The sequence below is a fragment of the Nicotiana sylvestris genome, chromosome 3, assembly GCF_000393655.2.
Source record: "Nicotiana sylvestris chromosome 3, ASM39365v2, whole genome shotgun sequence".
Classification (NCBI taxonomy): domain Eukaryota; kingdom Viridiplantae; phylum Streptophyta; class Magnoliopsida; order Solanales; family Solanaceae; genus Nicotiana; species Nicotiana sylvestris.
In genome coordinates this window covers 8,254,337-8,280,757 of record NC_091059.1, presented here as the reverse complement: position 1 = coordinate 8,280,757, position 26,421 = coordinate 8,254,337, and the positions used below count along the sequence as shown (strand labels likewise).

At 38.5% G+C, this 26,421-nt stretch overlaps 1 protein-coding gene and 1 long non-coding RNA gene across 5 annotated transcripts in view; one reads left to right on the top strand and one right to left on the bottom strand.

The window, feature by feature from the left end:
* Window positions 1-25,818, top strand: part of LOC104243370 (uncharacterized) — a 32,657-nt gene extending 6,839 nt beyond the window's left edge. For 2 of the 4 annotated variants that reach the window (XR_011405992.1, XR_011405993.1), the window contains exon 4: window positions 25,467-25,818. This is a non-coding gene — a long non-coding RNA (uncharacterized lncRNA). Of the gene's footprint in view, window positions 1-2,757; window positions 3,026-4,899; window positions 4,951-25,466 lie in introns of those variants that run through there. The other 2 variants (XR_011405995.1, XR_011405994.1) reach the window with 2 other exon arrangements.
* LOC104211499 (berberine bridge enzyme-like C-1) lies at window positions 15,034-17,105 on the bottom strand. The gene has a single exon (XM_009760559.2). The coding sequence runs from the start codon at window positions 16,989-16,991 to the stop codon at window positions 15,303-15,305; it is 1,689 nt and encodes a 562-aa protein (XP_009758861.2). The 5' UTR covers window positions 16,992-17,105; the 3' UTR covers window positions 15,034-15,302.
* Window positions 25,819-26,421: the final 603 nt, after the last annotated feature.

Genomic DNA, 26,421 nt, shown 5'->3' with positions numbered 1-26,421 from the left:
TCGAAGACCCTTATTATCTTAGTAGCGCCCTTTGCAGGTTTTCTCTAACTAACCTCTCTTATTTCTCTACTAATCGTCGCCTTATGGTGCCCATCTGGGTTTTCACTAATAAGACTCTCTCATCTCTTTGTTCACTGTTGCCTTATAGTGCCCGTACGGGTTTTCACTGATAAGACTCATTTACTTTTGACTAAGATACTGCATGAGGGAGGTTACCCAATGCCCTTGGCATGTGAACTTCAAACATTCTCAAACACATCGATCAGAAGCTCTTGAAAGGTAAAATGACGAAATGAACCTTGAAACGAATTACAATTTTTGGAAACCGTTTTTTACAGAAAAACCGTGAAATAAAACAAACTTCTGCCCCAGTTTTGGAGTACTAGGAATATGGGTTTTTTGTTCTGATAGGACCGAACCCAGGGTAAGGCTTCCTACGTATCCTTTCGGAATCAGGTCTCACGTAGTTCAATGAAAAGAGTTATTATTTTTTTTTTTGGCTTTTTTGCTTTTGTTTCCCCAAGTACATAAGTAGACAAATATGGATCAAAAGGCTTAACAAAAGGGTGACACCTATTTGGAGTAGCGAGCAAATGATAACCTTTGTCACTTTAATCTGAGAAAATCAATGCGTGAAAATTCTATAGTGGGTATATATCAGACATAATATCTTTTGACTGCATCTGCGTTAATAGTCATGTCTGGTACCCGTCTTACTTCATATACCAAGTGCAAGGCCCCTTTTGGTAATACTTTCTTGATGATGTAGGGTCCTTGCCAGTTTGGGGCAAATTTTCCTATAGCTTCCAACTGGTGCGAAAGGATGCGTTTCAACACCAGCTGACCTACCTCTAACTGCCTTGGGCGCACTTTCTTATTGTAAGCGCGTGCCATTCTTTGCTGATATAATTGGCCAAAACACACTGCTGCTAGCCATTTTTCATCGATCAACATCAGTTGTTCTAATCGGGTCTTGACCCACTCAGTGTCTTCAATCTCTGATTCCATAATAATTCGGAGAGAGGGAATTTCGACTTCAGCGGGTATTACAACTTCAGTTTCATATACAAGCAGATACAGAGTTGCACCAATAGATGTGCGACTTCAGCGAAGGGTAATGCCCCCAACATTCCGAGTTCGTGGCTTGTGCCCCGCATTCGCATAGAAGGAGTTCTCCTGCAGACAAATTTACCATTTGCATTCGCGAGAGTTCCTTCGCGAACGCGAAGAAGGATATACCAAATGATAGTAGAAGCCTAAAACACCAGAAATTTCAAGTCTAAACATTCCGAAACCTATTTGAAACACACCCGAGCCCTCGAGGCTCCAAACCAAACATGCACACAATTCTAAAATATCATACGGACTTGCTCGTGCAATCAAATCGCTAAAATAACACCTAAAATTACGGATTTAGTATCAAAATCAATGAAATTCTCAAGAACACTTAAAGTTTCTATTTTCACAACCGAGGGTCCGAATCACGTCATATAAAATCTGTTTATTACCAAATTTTATAGACTTGATGTTATTATTATATTAAACCTGTACCGGACTCCAAAACCAATATACGGTCCCGATACTAACAAGATCAAGAATTATTCCATTTCTAAAAAATTGTATATTTTCAGTTTAACAATTTTCTTCAAAAATTCATTTCTCGAGCTAGGGACCTCAGAATTCAATTCCGAACATACGCCCAAATTCCATATTTTACTACGGACCCTCCGAAACCATCAAAATACAGGTCCGGGTTCGGGTCCGTTTTAAAGGCATTCTTAGCATTTTCTCAAATTTTGACATAAAGGCTTTTCGGAAGCTGTCACACCTCCTTTTTCCGCCCCCGCGAGGGGCGCAGAGGGAGTTTTTCCAATTAAAGGACAATCGAAACGAGATTTATTTATTTATTTCAGAGTCGCCACTTGGGAGATTTAAGGTGTCCCAAGTCACCAATTTTAATCCCGAATCGAGGAAAAGAATGACTCCATATTACAGTCTGCGTACCAGAAATCTGGATAAGGAATTTTGTTAACCCGGGAGAAGGTGTTAGGCATTCCCGAGTTCCGTGGTTCTAGCACGGTCGCTCAACTGTCATATTCGGCTTGATTATCTGATTTAATACATGTTGAACCTATGTGCAAAATTTAACTTTTAACCGCTTTTATCATTTACTGTTATTTTTATCAAGAATTGCAACATCGTGGAAACACATCTCGAACCACGTCACAATCAATGTACCCATGATTAGAGACACATTTCGACTCCGTTGAGATTTGAATTTGGGTCACATAAATGTGCACCCGAGTTTAAGAAGGTAAGATTTATTAAGGCGCGTCCTAAAGCAACTAGCGTATTGTTATTTTGGGAAGGCCGTAAAATTCGCTAAACGGCCTGTCCCGAATTCTAAGTATTTTCATATATACATTTAGAGGGCCCCGCAGCTTGTGCATTTTTGTTTGTCGAGGCTCGTCTCATTATTGTTTTAAAAATAGGATAATCTTAGAACAACTACATTTTTTTATTTTTCGTTTTTCTCTAAAATAAATGAAGAAAAAATGTTACTTTATTTGCATACTTCGAGTTATTATAGTTAAGTTTCGAAAGTGAGTCGTTTAAAGAGTTTACATGGGCAGCGCATAGAATATTCTACATACAGACAGTAAAAGAAAGAAAAGACTACATTAAACTACAACTTCAATTCTTTCACATTTTTGCATTCATGCTTCGAGTGGCTTACAAGATGAACCCGTGTATCAGTTTGTGTACCTGGTATTTGGAAAGCAAGGAAAGAAGATGAAGATCAGTAGAAGCAGCAGTAGTGTAAATACACAGCAACAACAACAACCCCAGCAGCAATTCGACCCAGGTTCAAGGCCCAGAAAACTTTGAAGAAAACCGAACAACTCAATAGAACAACACCAAAAGTATGTAAACAAACTAAACAACAACAACCCACGCGTGTATTAAACCCGAAACTTCTCACTTTGTTTTTGTTTTCTCTTTTTAAACTCTACCACACTCTCTTCAGATTTTCAGAATGTATTCGTCTCTCCCAAAATTCTCCCAAAAACCCTCTTTCTAAAAATTCTCCTCCTAAAATCTCTTAAAATTTCTCCCAAAATCTCTCCCAAAAATTCTCCTCTCTCTCAAATTCTTCTCCTCCAATCTCTCCCCAAAATTCTCTTCCCTTTTTTCCCTACCTCTCCCAATTCTTCTCCCCCTCCCCCCTTATATACAAAGCAAGATCCCCTTTTACCTCTTTCCCCTTTAACTTTTATTATTACCCACACTTTTACTTTAGTAAAAGTAGTCAACGTGGCCCCCCCGTGTTCCCTCTTTTGAAAAGTAGTCAAAGTGAGCCCCGTGTTCCCTCATTTTGAAAAGAAGACATTATTACCCACCTTTTCCTTTTTGCTTTTATCATTATGTCTTGTCCCCACCATAATTAAATAATCTGCAATTTGTTAATTCCCGTATTACCACTAAAACTACTGTTACTGCCCTGATTCAAAAGCTGTTATAAAAGTGCAAATTAACTTCCAATAACAATTAACGCACAATTAAGTAATAATTAAGCATAAAATTGTATATTTGGACATTAAATGCTAAAAATGCAAACGATGCCTATTTTTGTAAATTTTTATTTTTTTGTAAACAAACTTAATTACTAACAAATTGTAGAATTAAATCCTACATGCAAAATGCGACATATTTTTGTATTTTTTATTAATTTAGCAAATAAACATGCACAGACAAAAACAAATAATTATTCAAAATATCACAAAATACCACAAAATTGCACACCAAGAAAAATTATTTTATTTTTGAATTTTTGGGAGTAATTCTCATATAGGGCAAAAATCACGTGCTTAAAGCTGCCCCTCTTTGCTTGAAGACACGAAAGGTTTTCGTGCAAAGATAAAGCGAGCGATTTTTCTCATCCGAGTACTCCGTACGAAGCATTTTTTTTTTTGAAAAAGATTTGACCGAACCTTTTCTTCAGAGGTTTCCTACATATCTTGGGCTAAATAGGAATCAGGTCACTGTAGTTCGGGAAGTTTTTGGTAGCTGGGACTACCGTAGGACTGCAATGTTACTGTTGTTGCATGCTATTACCACTGCTTACTAATCTCCTTGTTACACCGTGCTTAAAAGAAAACAAGAAGCTAGGCTAGACTGCAATTTGTTCTTGTTACCTTGCTTTCTTGTTTGCTTGCATTTCTTCCGGTGCTTTTCTTCTGATGCTTTTCTTCCTTTTGACACATGCACTTGAGTTTGTGCTGGGACCTCTTGTTGCAACCTTCTACTTCCCGGTACTGGGGATTTTTATTGTTTCCTGCTGGGGATTCCTGTTGTAACCCTCTGTTTTATTGTCCTCTGACTTGATCTTGAAATGTATGCCTCTGTTGTATGGGCGGGCTCCCAACTTTGAAATGAAAAACTGAAATGTATGCCTCTGTTATCTGGGCGGGCTCCCAACTTCAACGCTTGAAATGTAAAGACTGAAATGTATGCCTCTGTTCTATGGGCGGGCTCCCAACTTCAACACTTGAAATGAAAAGACTGAAATGTATGCCTCTGTTCTATGGGCGGGCTCCCAACTTCAACACTTGAAATGAAAAGACTGAAATGTATGCCTCTGTTCTATGGGCGGGCTCCCAACTCCAACAACAACTTTAAAAATAAACGCCATTCCTCTCTTCAGGCGGGCTCCTGACTTCAACCAATAAATCGCCATTCTGTTATTCAGGGGGGCTCCTGACTTCAACCAATACTTGAACTGTGTGTCTCCGTTCTTCAGGCGGACTCCTGATTGCTAAATTTAAAATTGAATGTCTCTCTATTCTCCAGGCGGACTCCTGACTTTTGAAATTTAAACTGTATGTCTCCGTTCTTCAGGCAGACTCCTGACGTCAAACTTGAAAAGTATGTCTCTGTTCTACAGGCGGACTCCTGATTGCTAAATTTGAAATTGAATGTCTCTATTCTCCAGGCGGACTCCTGCTGTCAAACATGAAAAGTATGTCTCTGTTCTCCAGGCAGACTCCTGATTGCTAAATTTAAAATTGAATGTCTCCATTCTCCAGGCGGACTCCTGCTGTCAAACTTGAAAAGTATGTCTCTGTTCTCCAGGCAGACTCCTGATTGCTAAATTTAAAATTGAATGTCTCTATTCTCCAGGCGGACTCCTGCTGTCAAACTTGAAAAGTATGTCTCTGTTCTCCAGGCAGACTCCTGATTGTTAAATTTAAAAGTATGTCTCTATTCTCCAGGCGGACTCCTGATTGCTAAATTTGAAATTGAATGTCTCTATTCTCCAGGCGGACTCCTGATTTCAACAACAACTTAGGAGGAAATGCCTCTCCTATGGGTAAAATAAACTTAGGAGGAAATGCCTCTCCTATGGGAAAGACTAAACTTAGGAGGAAATGCATCTCATATGGGGTGAAACTAAAACAAACTTAGGAGGAAATACATCTCCTATGGGTGAAACTAAAACAAACTTAGGAGGAAATGCATCTCCTATGGGTAAAACTAAAGTTAGGAGGAAATGCCTTTCCTATGGGTAAAACAAAACTTTAGGAGGAAATGCTTCTCCTATGGGTGAAACTAAACTTAGGAGGAAATGCCTCTCCTATGGGTAAAAATAAACTTTAGGAGGAAATGCATCTCCTATGGGAGAAAATAAACTTAGGAGGAAATGCGTCTCCTATGGTTAAAAAACAAACTTAGGAGGAAATGCGTCTCCTATCGGTAAAAACAAACTTAGGAGGAAATGCCTCTCCTATGGGTAAAAAACAAACTTAGGAGGAAATGCCTCTCCTATGGGTAAAAAAACAAACTTAGGAGGAAATGCCTCTCTTATGGGTGTAACAACAACTTAGGAGGAAATGCCTCTCCTATGGGTAAAACTAAACTTAGGAGGAAATGCGTCTCCTAAGGGAGAAAATAAACTTAGGAGGAAATGCGTCTCCTATGCGTGAACCATTTCCTTCTTCCTGAATTAATTACTTACCTGTGTTGTCTTCCCTCGAAACTGGTGGGGATTATTTTTTCCCCCTTCTTCTTTACCCACTCTGGGTTGCTCGAAACTCTGTCGAGGATGCTTCTACATCTCGATGATCCGTTGGGGATAACACTGCTGAGGATAACTCTGCTGAGTAAATATGTTATCTTACTCCTTCCAAAATTACTTCCTTTAAGCAGGATGTTTCATTCCTCTGCAAACTGCTTCCTTTTTTTTTTGCATAGCTTCTTCCATCGAAGACTACCTCCCTTAAGACTCGTTTTGCCTTTCCACTAAAGGAACCGCTGAGGATACCGATTTTCACCAAACTTGTGTTGGACTCCTCGAAACTGCTAGGGATAACACTGTTGGGGAATTGTTTACTTACCTATTGGGGGATAAAATGTTATAAGCTGTGGATAACGCGGTCGAGGATAACACTGCTAGGGGACTCTGATTCTTTCAGAACTAGTGCTTCACTCTTCGGAAGGCTATTGAGAATGATGCTGGCCTCTTGCTTTTTCTGAGCTCAAGTTCCATCCCTTTGTTCTGTCCGCTGGGGAACAACTTCCTCCATTGAAACTTATTATGTTGGGGGCAACACTGGTTCCAAAGACCACTTCCCTTGAGACTGGTGTTATCTTTATTCTTCCCCAAATGGGTACCTGACTTCCAGAAAATTTTCTAAATGAAAGGAAAATTTTCTGCCCCAGTTTGATAATATCCCTTGTGGCATGCATTTCTGTCATCAATGCCATTTCCTTTACCTGTTTCAAATCAAACAAAATTTGTTAGTTTAAAACGCGGTGGTTGGTTGTGATACTCCTATTGGGATGGTTTTCCCTTTCTCCTTCCTTGCTCTGCGTTCCACAACTTGTTGGGGATGATATTATTTGCTGGGGATAATCCCTTCCTGCTGGGGATATCCCTCTTCTTTTGTGGCATAGCTCGGAAACTGGCATTTCCGCAACCTTTTAGTCTCGCATGAATTTCCCAAATCATGCTCATTGCTCTCCTTGATTTGTCCACGGGCCTTAGCCTTGAGGTTTATAACCTTTGATTTCGGCAAGGGTATCCCTCTTGACACTCGTCAATCCTTTTGTCAATTCCCTTTTGCTAGGGATATCTTTTTTGACACTGGCCTCGCGCTTGTTCCTTGCTGACTATACCATTTGGATGTACTAGTCAGATCTCATCTTGCATGATTGGAAAGCTGATGGCCTATTTTGAAGTCATTTCTCACTTGTTCTGACCAAACAGACTCTATTGGGGAATTTTTCTATGAAAGGAAAAGATAAAAGGGAACAGAATAAAAAGACAAAGGAAAAAGATGACTCTTTAACAAAAGAAACTATAAATAAAAACCTATCAAACGCAGATACCGACTCTAATGGTCATGACATGCACATGTGGCCTATCCTCCGCCGTCAATCATCTTTCAAGATCTTCAATTGGCAATTCCCCATTTGATTCTCCATCTTTTTCGACTTGTAGTGCTCGAAGGGTTTTCACTATCAAGTCTCTCTCATTTTGGTTTTTCTCTCAGCTTTCATCGCCTTATGGTGTCCGTGCAAATTTTCACCGATAAGACTCTCTTATTTGTATCACTTTCCAGCTGGGGCTTCGGAGTGTTGTCGGTATGACTCTTTCTGTTGGAGATTAGAGTTCTTTCTGCTGTGGAACAGAATGTTATGTTCGCCGGTAAGACTCTCATTTGTCTGACTTGGCATCTTTTGAAGACTGATCGGAAGGTCTTTCTTTGGACCGTAATGTGGGTTTTGGATAGGGCTAGAAAGAAAGGATATTAAAGGCTCAAAAATGCATCGATTTTGGGTTATTAATTACAACCTTCGGAACTAGATTTATTTACAACAAACGCAACCTTTGCCCCAGTTTCTTGCTTGGGGATTATTTTAATTGATTTTTTTTTCATTTTTCAAAACTATGACCGAGCCGTGAAGCGCCTACGTATCCTCTTTGAGGAATCAGGTCAAACGTAGTTACCAATTCCTCTTTTTCATTTGACTCTCCTCTTTTTTTTCTGTTATCATTTTTCTTTTCTTTTCTTTTCCTCTTTTCCTTTTTTTTTTTCGTTTTGTTGTTTTCTTTTCTCTTTTTTTTTTCTTTTTATCTTCCATGTTTTGTGTTTCTAACCTGTTGTTACCGACTCCGAATGAGGGGTATGAAAGAAAATAAATAAGGCTCAAAAGGGGTAACGAAGGATAAAGTGTTTGGGTAGCAGAACAAAATGCCTTCGTCATTCCAGTCTTCAAGACATGCCAAGTGCAAACAACATAATTAAACAATAGATTTATAGTCTCTTCCGATGGTGCTGGACTTGACAATTATGTTAAACATTTGCTTTTCCCTTTGTCATTTCTAAAGCACCGTTGGGCGACACTCTCATTATCATGAATGACCCTCATGTCAATTTGGCGAATCTTGCCTTTAACGGTTTTCTTTATGTTTTACTTGCCCCGGTTCCATATGAATCGAGCTCTGAATAATCTCAAACCGTCCTTATTTTCTTTAAATGTTCTGATCATCTTTTCGGGATTTTATGATCAACTTTTAAGATTAGGCCCAAACTGTGTGCGCATGTCATGTCACGAGAATCGGCACTAACAAAAATGATAAAAGGACTAAACAAAAAGATGACTGGAAATAATAAAAGACCGGATTTGCTTTAGACTACCGGTGGAATGGTTCAAATAACAAGACAAACAAAACAAACCAGAATAAAATCCTAAAACAAACTGGACAGAACTTAAACAAACCGCTATGACAAAGAAAAGAAAGTTTGATACAAGACAATATCCGGACTACAACCCTAAGAATAATCCGGTCAACAGAAATGACAACAAAATAAACCACCACAAGTTTCTCTCTTGCTAACCAAGGAACGGAGCGTCCTCCCACTTTATCAAAACTGGCATCTTAGCCACTGAGCTTCGCATCAATACTGCCAAGACTATTACCAGCTTCAATATCATCAACCTCCGTCAACAAGTTCCCAATAGGATTCGAGTGCTTCTGTTATCAGGCCTGATCCCCGCAGAGTGTGTATCATGAGGTGCAAGTAAAGGATTCTGAGTGTCATCGTCCGGCTTACCACAAACCAACCACCTTCTTTCTTTGTGATTCAAAACAAAACAGGTTAGAATGGACTCAGTCGGTCCCCATCACTAACAACATCTTTTCTTTTTTTTCTTTTTTTCTTTCTTTTTTTTGATTTTTTTTTGATTTTTTTTCTTTTCATTTTTCTTTTTTTTTTCATTTTCTTTTGTTGTGGTCGAATCTTATGGAGATTGCCTACGTATCATGACCCCGCATGAATCAGACCTTGCGTAGTTCGGACCAATAAAAGATAAACAATACTAAACATTTTTTCAATTTTCATGTTAAAACAAACTGGGTTTCAAGGGTTTAAAGATGACCAACAAACTCGAAAATCAAACAATCCACATATTCTAATTAAAAGATTTACAAACTCCAAAAATAAATGGCCGGCTTCCTTTCTCCGTTTGACAAATGCAACCAAACGGTTATTTTTGCAAATGTGGCCCCTTTCAAATTTCACATGAATTTTGAGGCCAGGGAGGATTATTTTATGACACTTTACAAACTTGTCCGTTCTTTTACAAAAATAACATTTCGACAACTGACAGATACTCTAAGGCTATTTCGGCACGAACGGTTCAAGACGCGGCCGAAGTTGGCTCGACTTATTTTGACTAAAAATCCAAACGGTATTCACCTGACCGCTTACTCTTTTTTTCTTTTCAAATTATAATAAAAACCTGGTGTTGCAAACACGACCCTTCAGCGCCTCGGGGACGAAGAATTTTAAGGCTGTGAGGGTCAACTGGGCCAAATCTTAAAAATGACCCGAAGGTGGCTATTTATGCAAAGTCAGCCTTCCGGCGTCCCTTTCGGGAACATTCGGCTATTTATGACAAAACAGCATCACCTGACTTATTTATGACTCTTTTTATCGTTTTTCAAATTAGAAAACTCAATATTGCCAACACGGCCTTTCAACGCCTCGGTGACGAAGATTTTAAGGCTGTGTGGGTCAACTGGACCAAACCTTAAAAAATGACCCAAAGGTGGCTGTTTATGCAAAGTCAGCCTTCCGGCGTCCCTTTCGGGAACATTCGGCTATTTATGACAAAACAGCATCACCTGACTTATTTATGACTCTTTTTATCGTTTTTCAAATTAGAAAACTCAATATTGCCAACACGGCCTTTCAACGTCTCGGGGACGAAGATTTTAAGGTTGTGTGGGCCAATTGGACCAAATCCAAAGCATGACCCAAAAGGTGGCTGTTTATGCAAAGTCAGCCTTCCGGCGTCCCTATCGGGAACATTCGGTTATGTCTTGATAAAACAGCGTCACCCGACTTCTTTATGACAAAACTAAAATTTGACATTTTTTTTATTTATTATTATTTATTTGTTTTTTTGGCTTTTTAGCAAAAGGTGGGGTTGGACCCGATGAGGGTTGCCTACGTATCTCACATCCGGTGAGAATCAAACCCGCGTAGTTCGGGCAAATTAACCGAACTATTTTAAAACATGACTTTTTTCCATTTTTATTTTTTCCTGGCAAGACAATCTATTTTCCTTTTCTATTTTTTGAAAAAGACAAAATAACGATTTTTTTTCATTTTCAACAAACAATAAAACAATCTATTTTTCCAAAAATAAAAGACTCTTTTTTTCTATATTTTTTAATAAAACAAAATAAAATATTTTCTTTTTTTTTCTTCAAAATTTCGACAGAGTTTCGCCAGTAATTGGTCATTGATTTTTTTCTAAAATAATCAATTAACTCCTTAACTGATATATTCTTTTTCCTCTTTTTTTTTCCTTCAATTTTCCAACATTCCCGAGATTTAGAAACCGGTCAACACGCAAGTTCGAAACAAATATATGTACAGAGCAAGTAGGATGCATCAGAATGGTCTTTTCATTTCAGGTTGCTAGTCCTAGACGGACTCAACCTCTGTGTTGAGTCCCCTAAGTAAAATGCAACGTGATGCAAATAAGCGTTACTACTAGGGATCTGGCATGAGGTTTCATTATAATAGGTTTATAACCTGGGTATATGTTCTAGACTATGTACCCGAGCGGACAACTCGAGTCGAGGAGGGGGCAACTTACCGAGAACCAAAAGACCATCCGACTTCGTAACTTATCCGTCCTCTTTCTTATTTCAGGTATTGACACTAACAGAATAAGGAGCCTCGACCAGCGAGCTTCTCCCCGGAGGTAAGAAGAGAAGGGTTTCAGCACAGTTTATATACAGTTCAAATAATATCAAAGCGGTAAAAGCATCATTTAGCACATTGAGCCATATAACAACATCAGATAAAACCAAATATAACAATTTATCTAAGCTCGAATTTCTAACCCTGAACCAGTGGTTCTGGGTCTATTTCCCCAGCAGAGTCGCCAAAGCTGTCACACCTCCTTTTTTCGCCCCCGCGAGGGGCGCAGAGGGAGTTTTTCCAATTAAAGGACAATCGAAACGGGATTTATTTATTTATTTCAGAGTCGCCACTTGGGAGATTTAGGGTGTCCCAAGTCACCAATTTTAATCCCGAATCGAGGAAAATAATGACTCCATATTACAGTCTGCGTACCAGAAATCTGGATAAGGAATTCTGTTAACCCGGGAGAAGGTGTTAGGCATTCCCGAGTTCCGTGGTTCTAGCACGGTCGCTCAACTGTCATATTCGGCTTGATTATCTGATTTAATACATGTTGAACCTATGTGCAAAATTTAACTTTTAACCGCTTTTATCATTTACTGTTATTTTTATCAAGAATTGCAACATCGTGGAAACACATCTCGAACCACGTCACAATCAATGTACCCGTGATTAGAGACACATTTCGACTCCGTTGAGATTTGAATTTGGGTCACATAAATGTGCACCCGAGTTTAAGAAGGTAAGATTTATTAAGGCGCGTCCTAAAGCAACTAGCGTATTGTTATTTTGGGAAGGCCGTAAAATTCGCTAAACGGCCTGTCCCGAATTCTAAGTATTTTCATATATACATTTAGAGGGCCCCGCAGCTTGTGCATTTTTGTTTGTCGAGGCTCGTCTCATTATTTTTTTAAAAAAAGGATAATGTTAGAACAACTACATTTTTTTATTTTTCGTTTTTCTCTAAAATAAATGAAGAAAAGATGTTACTTTATTTACATACTTCGAGTTATTATAGTTAAGTTTCGAAAGTGAGTCGTTTAAAGAGTTTACATGGGCAACGCATAGAATATTCTACATAAAACAGTAACAGAAAGAAAAGACTACATTAAACTACAACTTCAAATCTTTCACATTTTTGCATTCATGCTTCAAGTGGCTTACAAGATGAACCCGTGTATCAGTTTGTGTACCTGGTATTTGGAAAGCAAGGAAAGAAGATGAAGATCAGTAGAAGCAGCAGTAGTGTAAATACACAGCAACAACAACAACCCCAGCAGCAATTCGACCCAGGTTCAAGGCCCAGAAAACTTTGAAGAAAACCGAACAACTTAATAGAACAACACCAAAAGTATGTAAACAAACTAAACAACAACAACCCACGAGTGTATTAAACCCGAAACTTCTCACTTTGTTTTTGTTTTCTCTTTTTAAACTCTACCACACTCTCTTCAGATTTTCAGAATGTATTCGTCTCTCCCAAAATTCTCCCAAAAACCCTCTTTCTAAAAATTCTCCTCCTAAAATCTCTTAAAATTCCTCCCAAAATCTCTCCCCAAAATTCTCCTCTCTCAAATTCTTCTCCTCCAATCTCTCCCCAAAATTCTCTTCCCTTTTTTCCCTACCTCTCCCAATTCTTCTCCCCCTCCTCCCCCTTATATACAAAGCAAGACCCCCTTTTACCTCTTTTCCCTTTAACTTTTATTATTACCCACACTTTTACTTTAGTAAAAGTAGTCAACGTGGCCCCCCCGTGTTCCCTCTTTTGAAAAGTAGTCAAAGTGGGCCCCTGTATTCCCTCTTTTTGAAAAGAAGACATTATTACCCACCTTTTCCTTTTTGCTTTTATCATTATGTCTTATCCCCACCATAATTAAATAATCTGCAATTTGTTAATTCCCGTATTACCCCTAAAACTACTGTTACTGCCCTGATTCAAAATCTGTTATAATTTCAAAAATCTGTCCAAATAACAATTATCGCACAATTAAGTAATAATTAAGCATAAAATTGTATATTTGGACATTAAATGCTAAAAATGCAAACGATGCCTATTTTTGTAAATTTTTATTTTTTGTAAACAAACTTAATTACTAACAAATTGTAGAATTAAATCCTACATGCAAAATGCGACATATTTTTGTATTTTTTATTAATTTAGCAAATAAACATGCACAGACAAAAACAAATAATTATTCAAAATATCACAAAATACCACAAAATTGCACACCAAGAAAAATTATTTTATTTTTGAATTTTTGGGAGTAATGCTCATATAGGGCAAAAATCACGTGCTTACAGAAGCGCGCCCGGACTACGCACGCAAATTTAAGAGAAGGAAAAAGGGTCTTGAAGGACTCGGAACCCCGAATTGGGTTCTAAAATACGAGATGACCTTTTGGGTCATCACATTACCAAATCTATTCTTCACTTTGTTAATGATGTTGAAAGTAATAAAGGAAATGGACCTCACAACATAAGGTCTTTCCATTCCATATTTGGAGCTCTATCTTGATCTCCATAATTCCCACAAACCAAAAAGAGGGAGAATCTTAAAAACATAAGCAATAATAGAGTTCCTAGTCCTCTAATTCCAGCAACTAATAATGAGAGTTCTCATAGTAATATTTTTGTAGGCAATCCCTAGTGGACCAAAAAAGTAGTTTCAAATAGTTTTAGCATAATGGTCACTGTAGAGAAGGTGAACCTTCAGAGTATTTGGCCTTCATGAATTGAGAGCATATAGAATGAGTGGTTCTGAACTTCCACCATTGCTTAACATGGAAAGCCAAATAAATGTCTTCAACTCTCCTGAAATTAACACCCCTTCCTCACGAGGAAAGGAGAGATTGTACCCAGATACTTAGTGATGCTTGCCTCCCTCCTCAATACCTGACCGAAAAAAAACTATAGATATACTTTTCAATCATATCAATAGTGCCTTTGGGGGATGAATAGCAGCCAACCTGTGAATATTGAGGGCTAAGAGAGCATGCCTTATGAGAGTAGCTCTACCTCCAAAAGAGAGGAACTTAAGATGCCACCCCCTGATATTGTTAATAACCTTAGAGACCACGTCAAAGTAGAAGGTTAATTTCTTCCTTCCCGGGTGGAGAGGGAACCCAAGATATTTCATAGGGAAGTGGTCATGCCTAGAATTACAAACTCCAGTGATGCTACTTTGTGCTGTCCTAGGAGACATAGAGAAGCAACTTTTGCTTTTGTTAATCAGTTGGCCAGAAACCTTCTCATATTGGGTTAAAGTCTTCAGTGTGAGCTGTAATGAGTACTTCATACTGCTGCAGATGATGATAGTGTCATATGCATAATAATATAGGTATAGGTGAAGAATTTAGGAAGATAAGCTCTTGATAGAAGGAGACCACAACATTAAGATAGTTATTTCAAAAAATAAAAAGTAGTTATTTGTTTTTAATCTTTTTCAAATTTTATAAAACAAAAATAATTCTTATTTGAAAGTTTAGGTTCGTTACTTATTAATCAATTGGCCATACAGGACACTTTGTCCTTAGCATTTACAATTTGGGGACAATGCAACTGGTTTCAAATTTTCTTAATTAGCATAATTTGTATCAACAAACCAAATAGTTGATATTAGCTCAAGTCGAATTTTGTATATTGACATTCAAGAAACTTCAAATGTGTATCCGCCTTTCTCGAAAGTAGCTCAAATTTTCTTAATATTGCATAAGAAAATTGATCATCTAGAAATATTAAAGAGCTGATTAAGGGTCTATTTGTATTGATTATAATGGTTGACATGGTTTGAATGGAACTTGGCAGATTTCTAGTAGTGTTTCCTGGTATGCCCACGCATCTATTTTGATATCCTCACTTTTATTATTACAAATGGACGTGTAGGTTCAATTTTCTTTAGCCTCAATTTTTTTATCAAGAAGTACTCTTTGCTAGGAATAAGCGGTGCCATTATTATATATTGCTTTATTTTTACATAATATTAGTATAAATATTTAACATTTTTTCAGGCAAAGCGACGTCACATGACACAACTTCCACCCTTGTGCATCCGCCCCTGGTAGTAGTACATTTGAAATCTCATTCACTACTGTAGTTATGCTCTTGCGTTGAACCAAGCGTAGGAGGTATACTCTGTTCATGTCGAAAAACATTTAGTGGATCAATTTTTGTCTTAGCTTTAACCAACCTATCATAGTTATTCAAGAAATACTTTTCACCCCATGCTCTAGCCCTCTCCACAGCATCAACAGAGGAAGAATAACGACTACTAGCATTTCGCAGTAAGTAGTCGTCGTCCATATTCATTCCAAGATCCATATCCAAGTAGTTGACATAAGCTCCCCTTGGCGAGCTTGAAACAAAAGGCGCCATTTTATTGTAAAATCCTCTTATCCACTCTATGTGCTCGTTGCTCTTGGCATCGTCCTCTTCGTTCCACTGTGCATAATATTGAATTGCGAAAAGGTTACCCTTTCGATGAGGGAAAGCAATAGCTTGAGCACTAATTTTGTCCATGGCTCCGCCATATGGATCGAACACAAGGAATGCATTGGGGTTTTTCTCGTGTTCAACAAGAGCTGTCATTATTCCGTCCATTGAAAATGGGGTCTTCACATAATCTGATTTGCCTTTGAAGCAAATTTTTACACCCAAGTAGCGTTCTTTCAAATGGGAGATATCGTCAGAGGAGTTCCCGAATATGTTATCTAAGTCGGAAAAGAAAAGTGCAGACTCAATCCAAGTCATTTCTTTGGCGTCATCATTCTTAACGTTCAGCTCTGGAAATGCCTCATTTAATATAGAAACCGCTTCAGTTTTTGGACCCAGATAAAGTCCATTGAATTGGGGACATATTTCAATAGGAGTAGGATTTCCGTATTTCATATCAGCCGGCAGATCTATAGGTATCATTTGTACTCCTAGAGTAAAATCATCGGCCAAATTTGGTGCAACTATTTGCCATTTGTAAAGTAATGGGGCAACGTATTGTTTGGAGCCAGGCTTAGAGATCTTAAAAGTTGTTACGATTTTGGGCACTTTCACTAATCGAATTTTCCAGGCATAAATAATTCCCCAATTTCCACCGCCGCCACCTCTGATTGCCCAAAACACGTCTTCTCCCATGGCTTTTCGGTCTAATAACCGTCCATCAGCATCAATAAGAAGAGCATCAACGACACTATCAGCAGCGACTCCGAATTTTCTGGACAGAAGTCCAAAGCCGCCACCTGAAATATGACCTCCAGATCCTACTGTTGGACCCGAACCTGCTGAAAATGCATGAACGTCACTTGCCTTGGCAATGGCGTAATAAATTTGGCCAATTGTTGCGCCGCCCTGAGCCCAAGCAGTTTCGGAATCCAAATCTACTGAAACGTCGTCTAATTTCATCAAGTCGATGATCACGAACGGGGAACCGTCAAAGGAAACAGAAGAAGTTCCTTCGTAACTGTGTCCTCCGCACCTTACTCTGATTTCATAAGATGTTTGTCTGCAACAAAGAATGGTGCTCACGAGCTCCTCCTTGCTGTTTGGTAGGATAATGACCGTTGGTTTCGGCATGTTAGATGCTGCAAATCGAAGATTCTGAAGGGAGAAGTCGAGCAAGTTAAAGTAATTTCTACTTGTGGGGTACATGGAGAAATTATGGACATTGTGGTTGATTAAACAGGTGGAAAGATTTGCAACTCCTTCTCCTGCTCCACTAGTAGCACTAGCAGAGAGGAAAGTAAATGAGAAGCTGATTAGAATTATGAGTGGAAACATGTTTCTTCAAATTAATTATTGCTTGACCTCTCCGGAGGAATGCAGATATAGTAGACATGAGCAGTTTGATGACAAAAAGATAATTTTTCTTTTTATAACAATTCCGGATGGCTAAGCTGCTTTAATTTACGGAGTGGTACTTAAATTATGAACATACTTTAGAAAAGTAGACATCAACGATTTTCATGATAACATATGTCCAATTATAAAGATAATATGGAACAGTTCCGGAGGGCTAAGCTGCTTTAGTTTATGGAGTGTTTAAAATTGGTCCCTACTCAAATTATGAACATAGTATTTTGTATATGTCCAATTATAGCTATTATATAACTATAGTCTCTACCTTCTCTCTAGAAAACTAGTGATAGAAGGCCTATATTTCAATCAATCAATCAATAACTCCATCATGTCAGACAAGGAAAATTTAACACTGATGAAGTAAAGAGTTTGATGAGAAGTCTGAGAAGATTTAGTTTGAAGAATAGGGCAACTTGTGTCTAGCTTCTCATTATACATATTTATACAAATATAAATACCAAGTTCCCTATACATTACAAACTCTTGTACTTATCTCTATTTCCTACGCAATACAAACTCTTGAAACTTATCTCTATCACCCTCCCTCAATCTTAAGGGAAGGGACATACACGAAAATTGAAAACTAATTGAGCAAATCTAGATAAAGAAAGAACCTTTGTAAATAAATTAGCTAATTGACAAGAAGTGTGCACATGAGATACTAAAAGAACTCCTTGATCCATCTTTTCCCAAATAAAGTGATAGTCTAGTGCAACATGCTTAGTTCGAGAATGAAATACTGGATTATGAGCAAGGTGGATTGCACCAATGTTGTCACATTTGGCCATAATTGGAGATGCAATGAAGACACCAAGATCACGCAAAAGATATTGCAACCATGTCGCTTTTGCAGCGGCAACGGAAAAAGCCCGATATTCTGCTTCTGTGCTTGATCGAGCTACATTTGGCTACTTCTTGGTAGCCCAAGAAATCAAATTGTCTCCAAGTAAAATACAAAACCCTATTTCGACCATCTAGTAGCAGTACATCCAGCCCAATCCGAGTCGGAGTAAATGGTTAACACATGAGATGATTTGCGATGAAGTTGTAATCCTAAGTGACTTGTCCCTTTCAAGTATAGATAAATGCGTTTAACAACTAGTAAATGGCTTTGACGAGGTTGATGAAGAAATTGTGATGCCAAATTCACCGCAAAATGAATATCAGGTCTGGTGAATGCAAGATACTGAAGACAACCTACCATTTGTCGATAAATAGATGGATCAGAGAGTAGAGAAGAAGAAGTTGAATGCCAATCCTGTTTGCTATGTAATGGAGTTGAAACATGCTTAGAGTTAGCCAAATCAAACTGAAGGAGGATATCATTAATATATTTTTGTTGCATCAAGAGAAGACCATCAGAATTGGAGACTAATTCCACTCCAAGAAAATAATGTAAAGGACCTAAGACCTTAATTGAGAATTTAGATCTCATAGAAAAAATTAATTGATCGATGAGTGACTTAGAAGAACCAAATATAGCTATGTCATCCACGTAAATAAGCAGAATCATTATTGCTATGGTCGGCAGAAGATTGTTTAAACCCAATGTCAAGCAAGTAAGTTATAATGCGCTTAAACCAAGCCCTCGGTGACTGTTTGAGGCCATACAAAGCGCGATTAAGCTTGCACACGTGATGAGGAAAATCCGGGTGCTCAAAGACCTTAGGTTGGTGCATGTAGACATCTTTATCTAACTCACCATGTAGAAAGGCATTACACACATCAAGTTGATGCATACACCAATTATTTTGTAATGCCAAGGAGATAACCAAGCGCACTATACTAAGCTTGATCACTTGAGCAAGGTTTGAGTATAATCCAACCCCGGTTGTTGTGAAAAATCTTGAGCAACGAGGCGCACCTTAAACCTGTCCATATAGCCATCAGGTTTATATTTAATACGAAATATCTATTTACTACCAACAATATTTGCCTGGGGAGGAGAAGGGACGAAAATCCATGAGTGATTTTGAAGAAGGGCTGTGTACTCATCACTCATTTCACGCTGCTAGTATGTGTGTTTAATTGCTTGAGCAAATGTGTGAGGTTCTGTCAAAGAAGATGTTGTAGAGGAAGCTAAAGAGGGGAGAATACGAGGCTTAAGAGATCCAATCAAAGATCGCGTAATCATGTGATGAGGGCAGTTAGAATTAGCAAGAATTGAGGTTGTTGGTTGTGAAGAAGAGGTAGGAGACGGGCTAAACTCATGACTAGAATTTTGAACTTGTGATGGGGTAGAATTAATATTGGAATCTTATGGCAGATTAGATGGAGATAAGGATAATGAGGACGGTGATATTTGCATATTACTTGAAGATTGAGATGAAGCTAGGGAGTTGGAGCTATTTACGGGATCTTGGGACAAACTTTAAGATGAAACTGGAGAGTTGTTGGGGATAATAGTTGTTGTAGTTTGAGATAGAGTTGTAGGACTACTATGACTTGTGTGGGAAGCACGGGAAAGAGTTGGAGGAGCATAGGGATATGGGAATTAGTTGTAAAATCTGTTGAAGATGATAATGTAGAAGGAGATCGAAAGTCAAACACATTTGAGAGAATTTGAGAAGAAGTAGAAAACATAGAAGGATATGGAAAAACAGATTTTACAAATGTTACATGCCGAGAGATTATAATCCGATTTGTATATGGATTCAAGCATTTGAATCCTTTATGAATTGGGGATAAACCAAGAAATAAATAAGGCACAACACGTGGGTGAAACTTAGTAACATGATTATGTGCTACAAATGGGTAACACAAACAACCAAACACACGGAGTGATTCATAAATAGGAGGACGACCAAATAATTTTTTGTAAGGCGAAATTTTTTTTAGAACTGGCAGAGGGGTAAGATTAAGAAGATGGATGACATGTAATGATGCATCTGCCCAAAAATTGAATGGTATTTTGACTTGAAATAAGATGCAACGAATAGCATTATTTATGTGCCTATACTTTCTTTCGGCTCTACCATTTTGAGCTGATGTATAGGGATAGGAAACACGATGGAGAATCCCTTTTTCTTTAAGAAAAGAATTGAAGAGGACATTGGCATATTCCTTTCCACCATCAGATTGGAAATAAGAAATTGACGAGTGAAAGACATTAGAAATCATTGTGTAGAATTCCTTAAACTTATCTAATGCTTCAGATTTTTGTCGCATCAAATAAATCCAAGAAAATTTGGTAAAGCCATCAAGGAACAAAATATAATAATGAAAACCAGAATTAGATGACACCGGTGCTTGCCATACATCAGAATGAATTAACTGAAAAGGAGCACTTGTTTTATTAATTGATAGAGGAAATGATAAACGACTTTGTTTGCCCAAATGACAAACATTACAAGAATTATTATCAAATGATGATGAACAACTAATAAGTTTCCTATGAGCTAAGGCACCAAGGGAACACTGTCCAGGATGTCCTAGGCGTTGATGCCAAACTGAAGGAGATGAGGTGCTTCCAAACAAACTGAGGATGGAGGTGGCAAGGTTATTGCATATGCTTCGCGATAGTTGAAGATCGACGAGAAGAATTATCCAGTTCATGATTTGGAGCAAACAGCCATTGTTCACGCGCTAAAGATTTGGAGGCATTATTTATATGGCGTGTCGTATGAGGTATTCATGGATCATAAGAGTTTGTAATACTTGTTCAAGCAGAAAGAGCTAAATTTAAGGTAGAGGAGGTGGTTGGAGCTATTGAAAGACTATGATATCACCATCTTTTATCATCATGGGAAGGCCAATGTGGTGGCCGATGCTTTGAGCAGGAAGTTTGCCAGTATGGGTAGCCTTGTGTATATTCCAGTTTGTGTGAGACCGCTTGCTTTGGATGTTTAGGCTTTAGCCAATCAGTTCGTGAGGTTGGATGTTTCTAAGCCCAGCCATGTTCTAGCTTGTACAGTCGCTCGTTCTTCATTATTGGAGCTTATCAGAGATCGTCAGTATTATGAACCTCATTTTCTTGTCCTTAGAGGCACAGTGCGGCACGGAGGTGCCAAGCAGGTTACAGTTGGAGATGACGGAGTTTTGATGATCCAGGGTCAAGTTTGTGTGCGTAATGTGGATGGACTTCGTGAGTTGATTCTAGAGGAGGCCCATAGTTCCTGGTATTCTATTCATCCGGACGACGCTAAGATGTATCAGGACTTGCTGCAACATTATTGGTGGAGGAGGATAACGAATGATATTGTTGCGTATGTAGCTTAGTGTTTGAATTGTGAGCTCGTAAAGTACGAGAATCAGAGAACTAGTGATTTGCTTCAGAAGATCGAGATTCCTGAGTGGAAGTGGGAGCGTATCACTATGGACTTCGTTGTTGGACTCCCACATACGTAGAGGAAGTTAGATACATTATGGGTTATTGTGGATAGGCTGACCAAGTCAGCACATTTCATTCCTGTGGCAGTTTCTTATTCTTCTAAGCGGTTGACAGAGATTTATATCCGTGAGATCGTTCGTCTTCATGGTGTGCCCATGTATATCATTTCTGATCGAGGTTCGCAGTTTACCTCGCATTTCTGGAGGGCAGTGCATCATGAGTTGGGTACGCAGGTCGAGTTGAGCATATCATTTCATCCTCATACGAATGGAAAGTCCGACCGTACTATTCAGATTTTGGAGGATATACTCCGAGTATGTGATTTTGACTTTGGAGGTTCTTGGGATCCGTTCTTACCATTAGCGTAGTTTGCCAACAACAACAACTATCAGTCGAGCATCTAGATGGCTCCCTTTGAGGCGTTATATGGTAGGCAACGTCAGTCACTGGTTGGGTGGTTTGAGCCGGGAGAGTCTCGATTGTTGGGTACAGATTTAGTTCAGGATGCCTTGGAAAAGGTTAAGATCATTTAGGATAGGCTTCGTACAGCTCAGTCCAGGAAGAAGAGTTGTGACGACCATAAGGTTCATGACGTGGCATTCATGGTCGGAGAGCAAGTGTACCTTCAGGTGTCGCCCATGAAGGGCGTGATAAGATTTGGGAAAAATGAAAAGTTAAGCCCTAGGTTCATCGGGCTTTTTGAGATCCTTGATTGACTGGAGATGTTCATACAGACTTGCGTTGCCGCCAGGTTTATCTGTTGCACATTTAGTGTTTTATGTGTCCATGATTCGGAAGTATCACCACGATCCATCCCACGTGTTACACTTCAGCACTGTCCAGTTGGACAAGGACTTGGCCTATGAGGTTGAGCCGGTAGCTATTCTAGACCGGAAGGTTCGTCAGCTGAGATCGAAGAGTTACCCTTCAGTTCATGTTCAGTGGAGAGGTCAGCATGTCGAGGCAGCTACTTTGGAGTCCGAGTCCGATATGCGGAGCCGATATCCCCATCTTTTCACCTACTCAGGTACTTGTTTATGTTCGTTCAAGGATGAACGATTATTTTAGAGGTGGAGAATGTGATGACCCAAAAGGCCATCTCTTGTTTTAGAAGTCAAATCTATGTTCCGAGGCCTTAAAAACCTCCTTTTGTCTCTCCTCGATTCGCGTGCGCAGTCTGGACGTGCACCTAGAAAGCCTTTATGTGAAAATTTGAGAAAAATGCTAAATTTTGCCTTTAAAATTGAATTAAGTTGACTTCGGTCAACATTTTGGGTAAATGGACCCAAACCCGTGATTAGATAGTCCCGGAGGGTTCGTAGAAATATTTGGGACTTGGGCGTATGCCCGAAATCAAATTCCGAGGTCCCTAGCCCGAGAAATGAATTTTTTAAGAAAATTATTTAATTGGAAATATAATGTTTTTTTTAGAAATTTAACAACGCTTGATTTTGATGGTATCGGGCACGTATTTTGGTTCCAGAGCCAGATACAGGCTTAAAATGGTATTTAAGTTATGTCTGTAAAATTTGGTAAGAAACGGAATTTATATGACGTGATTCAGACCCTCAGTTGTGAAAATAGAAACCTTAAGAATTCTTGAGAATTTCATTGATTTTGATGCTAAATTCATTGTTTAAGGTGTTATTTTGGTGATTTGATCGCGCGAGTAGGCCCATATGATATTTTTAGACATGTGTGCATGTTTGGTTTGGATCCCCGAGGGCTCAAGTGAGTTTTGGATAGGTTTCAGGATGTTTTTGACTTAGATATTTCTGTTGCTTTGTTGTTGCAGGTGCACAAATGTATCCTTCTTCGCGTTCACGAAGGATATTTTGCGAACGCGAAAAGTAGTTTGGTCTGAAGGAGAAATCCTTCTATACGAACACGTGACACTGGTTGTGAACGCGAAGCGTTAGTGGTCTTACCATTCGCGAACACGACCAGGTTATTGTGAATGCGAAGAATGGGAACTGGGGGAGGGGAATGATGCACTACGCGAATGCGAAGATCGGGGGGACATACCTTTGCGAACGCATAGTGTGTCTCGCAAACACGAAGGTTAATAAGACCGCTTCTTCGTGAAAGCGGCAGGCTTCTCGTGAACGCGAAGAAGACCTGTCCTGAGATTTTAAAACAAAACCTAAGTCGGAATTTGCTCAAAATTTCATATTTTTATTCCATAGAACTCGACCTTGGGCAATTGTTAAAGAGGGATTTCAGCACCAAATCATAGGTTTGTGTTCTTAAACTCATTTTTTTCATTTTCCATCAACACCCATTAGATTTGTAGGCTTAATTCTTATTCTTTAAGGGTATTAAATAGGGATTTTGGGAGAATTGGGAATTTTACAAATTTGGGAATTTAGACCTCGATTTTGGATTGGATTCCGAAACTAATTAAATATTTGGGCTCGTGCGTGAATGGGTGAATGGGTTTTGGTCCGAACCTCAAGTTTTGACTAAGCTGGCCCTGGGTCAGATTTTGACTTTTTGGGAGAAAGTTTGGGAAAATTACATTTATGCATTTTAATCGATTCCTTTAGCAATAATTGTTGATATTAGTTAATTGTAGCTAGATATGAGGGGATTGGAGGTGGAATCTAGAGGGAAAATGGTATTTGAGGCTTGATTTTGACCGTGGAATCGTGGTAAGTGTTTGGTCTAACCTTAACTTGAGGGAATAGGTATTGTTCAAACTTTCTACGTGTTTAATTATTGAGTACGACGTATAGGTGTGGTGACGAGTATCTATACGTTGTTGTTGGTTCATAGCACGCAAATGAGCCTTATACTTGTAACCATTATGTCTCTTATCACGTATTGTTCATGCTGAAGTTGGTTACTCTTCATGTTGAACAACTTTGGTTATATTTTCTTGTTATTGGATAATTGTTGAGTGTTGACTCAAGTGGAGACTTACATTGTGAATTTAACTATCGAAACGAGATTCGTTATAGCTGATTCCCTTGCCGGGATATTATTATTTTTATTGTTTGGGTGAAAAAAGAGTGATAAAGCACGAAGGGTGATGCCGTGCATATTCATACTTATGCATATGGTGAGGAAGAGTGATAAATCACAAAAAGTGATGCCGTGCACATTTAGGGGTCATTTGGTAGGAGATATTAGAAAAAATAATGCAAGCATTAACTCTATGCATTACTAATACCTTGCTTGGTACATTTTTTCAACATGTGTATAACTAATACTTATATTAGTTATACATCATACTTGGTATTATCCTATGCATTAGTAATGCATAGAAAACTATGGCATTAGTAATACCAAGGCTATTAATGCATGCATTAGTATGTTTAAAGACAAAATTATCCTTAAAGTCCTTTAAAGCTAGAGAATATGGAGGGCATTTTTGTAAACAACTATTTTTCTTAAAACTTATGCAATGCATTATAATTTTAATACACCACACCAAACAGTAGATAAGAAATAATATATGCACAACTAATGCTTGCATTACTAACACATGCATTATTAATACACCTTATTCCGCATTATTCTTACACATCCTACCAAACCACCCCTTACATTTATATTGATGCATATGGTGAGGAAGAGAGATAAAGCACGAAGGGTGATACCGTGCACATTTCTAATATTTATATGGTGAGGAAGAGTGATAAAGTACGAAAGATGATGCCGTGCACATTTCTATTATTCATATGGTGAGAAAGAGTGATAAAGCACGAAGGGTGGTAACGTGCACATTTTCTATTATTGATGATTGAGAGTAAAACACGATGGGTGATGCCGTGCACTTTCTATTTGCCATGATTATTTGCTGTTACTGGTTCAAGTACATTAACTGCTTCATTTTCGTTATTACTGTGATTCCTTATTCTGGTACCCTCATAGAATGTTGCCCGTTCCCGTTAATTTCTGTCTAGTTTCTATTATTGTTATTCTATTAGTATATTATTTAACTGCACAGATTTCTGTTGGTTGTCGTGTCCTAGCCTCGTCAATACTTAGCCGAGGTTAGGCTCGACACTTACCAGTACATGAGATCGGTTTTACTGATACTGCATTATGCATTTTCTGTGCAGATCTCGGTGCCGGACCTTGTGAGTAGAGTTTGGGTGGCTGCTTTCAGCCCATTGGAGACCCAAGGTAGTCCTGCAGGCGTTCGCAAGTACTGACATCCCCTTCTATCCTATTTCTTTTCTATTTTATCTACTTTCGGGACAAATGTATATTTCTTTGTTCAGAACATTGTTCGTAGTATTCATAGACTGTCCGTGAGTAGTGACACCAGTTCTAGGTGGAGTTTCATTACGATTTCGTTATTTGTATTAAGATAATCTGTGAAATTCTATTTTTCCGCATTTATTCCGCTGATTTACTTATGTTAACTTGTAAATTGTTAAAAAATAAAGGAAAAAGTGAGATATCCTATAACGTTGGCTTGCCTAGCAAGTACAATGTTAGGTGCCATCACGATCCAGACGGTGGGAAAATTCGGGTCGTGACAGGTATGAAGGAAAACATTTTCGGGAAAATATTTTTCAATTTTTCCATATTTGGTTGGGTTAAATGTTTTGGAAAACAACTGCAATTAAGGGTGTGCTTGGTATGAAAGAAAACATTTTCCGAAAAATATTTTCTAATTTTTCCATGTTTAGTTAGCTTAAATATTTTGGAAAATATTTTCCTTATGAACTCATTTTCCTCCAATTGGAGGAAAATGTTTTCCTTATCAAGAGAAGGGAAAATATTTTTCCAAACTCCTTCTTAACCTTCCCTCCCCTCACCAACCCACTCCACCCCCTCTATCCAAAAATGGTTTTTTTTTTCAAATTTTAGTTTTTTCGTTACCACCCAGACTACTACCCCCTCCACGCCCTCCCCCTCCCCCCCAAAAAAATATTTTTTAAATATATTTTTCAGTTTCTAATTTTTTAATTTATCGGTTTAAAGGTTCCCTCCCCCCTCCCCCCCAAAAAAATATTTTTTTGATATATTTTTTAGTTTTAACTTTTTTATTTATCGGTTTAAAGGTTT